At 37.6% G+C, this 5,424-nt stretch overlaps 1 protein-coding gene across 1 annotated transcript; it reads right to left on the reverse strand.

Moving 5' to 3' along the window:
- Nucleotides 1-3,084: 3,084 nt before the first annotated feature.
- Nucleotides 3,085-5,013, reverse strand: LOC117323150 (silk gland factor 1-like). The gene has a single exon (XM_033878189.1). The coding sequence runs from the start codon at nucleotides 4,931-4,933 to the stop codon at nucleotides 3,632-3,634; it is 1,302 nt and encodes a 433-aa protein (XP_033734080.1). The 5' UTR covers nucleotides 4,934-5,013; the 3' UTR covers nucleotides 3,085-3,631.
- Nucleotides 5,014-5,424: the final 411 nt, after the last annotated feature.

Raw genomic sequence — 5,424 nt, forward strand, 5'->3', positions numbered from 1 at the left:
AATAAGAAGTTTCCTCTGATCAAACTAAATAGTACAGTAGGTCATGTTTCCGTTGTGAAGGAAGATTTGTTATCCGTCAACAAAGAAAAATGTCATAGATAACATGCTTTTATAAAATAGTGTAAAATAATTCACGTACATATAATTCGGTTTGTGTTCGTTGGTTCTAAAATTGAAAGCTATTTCGAACAGAAAACAATTGTTTTAATTCAGCTAGTCCTCCCCTCGGGGTTTTGGTATAACTTACCAACCCATGGTCCATATATTGTACGTCCCAACAAACGGGCCATGGGTTGGTAATTATATGTGGCCCAGTCTTCCGAGTAAGAAATAGGTCGTTATCAGCGGTTTTGTAACACTAAGCTATGAGGATTTTATAGAACGAGTAGTTACATAACTTTGTCGGGTGACTGTAGGCATCAGTGCGTGTATAATCTATACATCTATTTTTGTTTTAATTTGTGGTAATGTTAATTAAGGTTGTGAAAGTAAACGTATCAATATATCACCTAGCTGATGGAATTCGGTTTATAGGTTAATACATTGTTAAAACATATAATGTCATCTACCTTATATTTTTAAATATTTTTATAATGAACGAAATAAAATAAAGGAACTAAAAGTTTTGTAAGTTTTGGACTTAGTGTAAAAAATAATACAATATAATATCCTCGTAGTAAACATTGCTATACCCTGAAATATACTCGCAAAGTCTTGTGTGGTAGACGTCAAATTGTCACCTTACACCTGTCTTTAAGTAAAAAGTTTCAGTTACAAAATCTTTTTAAATACCTATTTGAGTTACACTTGAATATCAAATTTGTTCGTCTCATTTAAAGTAGTATTTTGAATTTAGAAATAGCTTCAAGCTCATAAGATACGAGCTTAAGAGCTGAGCAGAGCCCACCTATACATGCCGTGACCTCTACAAGTTTACGTTTAATGACATTCCACTGTTTGCTAATCAAATTTACCAGGAAGATGACAATTTAATGTTTGCGTGTTAATGATGGAACACCACACCAATGTAATTCAGTAATGGTAAAATTCCCCGATATAGACAGTTAATTTTATCGGGAGATCCTCTCTAAATCAGCATGTCATTACAGGGTATTGTGTTAGCGAGATTAATTTAAAACTCTTGAAACTTAATTCATTTAAACAGATAAAATCATTTAAAAAGTACATACTGCTTTAAGTTTTTGTTTTTACATTTTTCCTACGTGCAGAACAATGTTAATAGAAATATCTTATTACCAGTAAATACTTTTAATACATATATATTAAACCATTAAATATCTTATATGGTAAATTGAATTATACCATTAAATATCTTATATGGTAAATTTAATTATACCAGAAAATACCTTATATGGTAAATTTAATTACACCAGTAAATACCTTATATGGTAAATTTAATTATACCAGTAAATACCTTTAATATATGGTAAATTTAATTATACCAGTAAATACCTTATATGGTAAATTTAATTATACCAGTAAATACCTTATATGGTAAATTTAATTATACCAGTAAATATATTATATAATATATATTGTCGTCAGTGAATCAGTCATATCATAGACATGTAATAGTAAAAGAAATATACATTTTTACCAGAAAATAAGTTATGTAATGTAATAAAATAAATATAGATTATTACCGGTAAATGATTATATTTTAGTATTCCTGGTATGTTTATTTATTTTCATTCGGTTTTTATTTATTTTTTATTCCGGTTTGGAGAATAAGAAACCGACTAAGTTACTCAGTGACTTTAGTCCTAGATTTTGACCTGTATTACAGTAGATATAATTTATAGTGTTATTATGATAAAGCTATTTCCCACGGAAAACTAATTATTAATTATTCCTATAAAATTAGCAATCCATTACTAAGTCGACTAATGAACGGATTACCTCATTTTTTGCCGTGTGTGAAAGTGTGTTTTTATATAATGATTAGTCGTTATAGTTCTCTCTGGCTAATTACTTCGATCCATTTAACGTTCTATATATCACATGTATTTTACCAAGTTTTTGTTTGAACAGACATAATTTTACTACTGTGTCGACAAATCAATGTATTAGTACCGAGGTTGGCGGTGACGCCGATAACAAGCGATCTATAAAAACCGCGTGTTTTAAAAATTATTATTTATCTTGTGGAAATCTAACAAATGTGTATGTGTTTTTTTTTTTTTAATTGTCGATTAATTTTCTAATTCCTATAACAAATAAATACTCTATTGAATTTACAAGGACTCGGCGAACAGATAATACCTTCGGCTCATCCACAACACCTGTGAAAGTTTTACCTGAAAGTCACGACTCGCTCAAACCTCAATGTTTTTCTAACGCGAACCTGATAAATACTGATCCTTATTCATACAAATTAATTCCTTAAACTGCCTTAAGAAATTTATTTAAAGAATCTCTTTATGATTGTTACAGTTCTGTACGTTTTAACAACATTTTTGTACATTTTTTGTGTATCCTTTCTCGTCAATCCAAGTATAAAAATCAAAGCTCCGATAACATAAACATTTAAGATGGAACTCCACAACACACTAATCTTAAGAGATAAGTGAATGAGCTCTAAAAATGCAATGACAAAATATTTGTTTATATAGGAAAGAGTCCCACCTTAGCCTTTGTAAGCTGGCAACTTGACGCGAATTTCACCCGAGAAAGTGAAAATTCGACAGTCAGCGCGCTTAGGCAATCGACCTTAGTATAACAGTATTTCCGAGTTTGAGAATATATATTAGCTAAAAATGAGCAAGTTTACCGGCAGTCTGAGTTGAAGGTTTGTAGAGTTAGGGTAAAGCTGTCAGTTTAAACATTTATCAAACCGTATCTCGACCAATCTCAGATATATAGTCCACCCGCTTTGAATGCGTAGCAACAGTGACCGTTGGTATCCGGCTAAGCTTGGACTTTCTAGATCGCCCGACATTTACGAACGGTCATCCTAGCTGTAACCCTGAAGGCCGTGTTTTATAGGACTATTACAGTCTAAACCAAAAGGTGTCCTAAATATTACCAACTCTTCATTTCTAATAAATACAAGTAAAAGACAGGTTTTATCTGGAAAATAGTATAATTCTTATGAACCATTATCTACAACAGCAAAAATTATAACTCTTAAATATATATAATAATATATAAATCTGAATGATAGAGCTCACATTTCCAGTAGAAAAGCGGCCATGCAGATGTATTACTCTTCAGAGACCGATCACATTTAACAGAGAAAGAAATAGAACATCTTCTAGAATTCCATTTACACATTTATCGTCAAAGCTAGTGTTTGTGTCAAGACGAAATAAATTAACACTAATTTAATTATACCTCCCAGGGAAAAAGTTCGGTAAGTCACCTTCAATATCCAGGTCCGATATCCTCCCGGACAAAAAATGTTCACACACATCCAAGGATTCACAGAACAGTACATACAACGCGTCATTTGGGTTCGAACACATATTCACCACTTGTAAAACACATACACATCTCGAGTTCATATACAAGAAAAATGTCTTCATATGTGAACAATAAAATCTTTGGTATTTAGCATTTGTTCCTGCCTTAAAGTATAAAAATTGTCAAAACGTTCTGTTCACAGCTCTAGTCATAACGCCGCCGTTGAGTGGGGTGCGTACGTCTTGTAGTAACCGTCAGGGGCGGGCTGCATAGGCCCGACCCCCATAGAGTCCTTACCTCCCATCACCGGGAGTCCCATGGGGTTGTACCCATAGCCACCCTGCATTTCGTACATTTTAAGGTCCATTTTGCTATCTGTAATTAAACTGTTTATCGAGAACGGGTGGTTGAATGAGTGGGTGGGGTTGTGATGAGGGTGATAGCCCTGGTGTATAGGGTCGTGCTGCATGTGTCTCATCGAGTGTGGTGGCATCTCGTGGCCCAGGGACACGGGCGGGGGTGGAGGGGCCTGCTGCGCCTGCTGCTGATGTTGAGGCGGAGGGGGAGGGGGAGGAGTGTGCTCGATCGGCTGCAGTGGTTCCCTCTTGGTTTCCGCTAGAGTCACAGGCACATTTCCGGGGGGAGACGGAGGAGGCGGATGAGGCGAGCACGGATCACCCCGTGGAGACATAGAACCTTCACTTCCGTCTACAGAATCCCCGTGACGGGACGCTTGTCGAATCATTTCCTTTTTCACACATTTGAAACGTTTCTGTCTTCGGAGGTAACATCCATTTTCGAACATATTTCCCGAATCTGGGTGTAAAGTCCAGTAGCTTCCTTTTCCGGGCCTATCCGGGGTCCTTGGAACTTTCACAAAACAGTCGTTAAAGGACAGACTGTGACGGATAGAGTTTTGCCAGCGTTGTTGATTCTGGCGGTAAAACGGGAACAAATCCATGATAAACTGGTAAATCTCACTCAAAGTGTTCATTTTGTTTGGCGATTGCTGAATGGCCATAGTTATAAGTGAGATGTAGGAATATGGAGGTTTAGCATGAGTATAACTACGGCGGTACGTCTTGTCCCGGGCCCGGTTGATAGCCTGTGCCCTGTTAAAAGTATCCATCCTCATTGGAGACATAGCGCCACTCATCCCGTTCATGGGCATTTGTCCCATGCTGGACATCCCGGACATCCCGTTCATAGAGTTCATAGAGTTCATTCCTGCATGCATACTCCCGTGCATGCCCATGGGTGCGCCCATCCCCATACTCGTCATCCCGGGGGGTGTCATGGTGCCCATACCCCCCATGGCTGGAGGAGAGTAACTTACATTGCTCATCCCCATGGTAGTCATTGTACCCATGTTCCCGATGCTGTTCATGCTGGGTAGAGAAGTCGGGTAGTTGCTGCCGCTGACCGCATCATACGGAGATTTGGTGGACAACATGGTCAAGTAGTCTCCGGACTGTGGACACTCAGGTCCAAGGGGCTGTTTCTCGTACATCTGTATACACTGGAAGTTAAACACACACAGAACACGGTGTCGTATATAGTACAGTACTCGACTACGAACGCCAACGATATCAGCAAACTTGCTTGACCTCGGGTAAATATACAATGTACCTGGACCAACAAACTGTTAGGCACCGCCCACCTTATGCAAATTTACGACGAGTACCAGTGGTGTCTGTCGTGACAGTTCTAAGCTCCGCCCATTTATTGAACTGCCGGGACGTTTTTTGTCGTCGCTCGATCAAGCGGTCTGTCTGTCAATGGGCGGTCTAAACCTCCCCTTCAGTGTGAGTAAATACGAGTATGTTATAGCGTACACAAAATCACCAAACATCAACAGCAAATGTATGTCGTATTAGTAACAATGATAAATGACTAATGATTGGTACATAAACGTATCTCGCCAGCCTTAAAACTTCTCTACAATGTCGTCCTGGCATCAAACATTTCCTCATATTACGATAAATTCAAGACGGAACATTT

The sequence above is a fragment of the Pecten maximus genome, chromosome 3 (genome assembly GCF_902652985.1).
Source record: "Pecten maximus chromosome 3, xPecMax1.1, whole genome shotgun sequence".
Taxonomy (NCBI): Eukaryota; Metazoa; Mollusca; class Bivalvia; order Pectinida; family Pectinidae; genus Pecten; species Pecten maximus.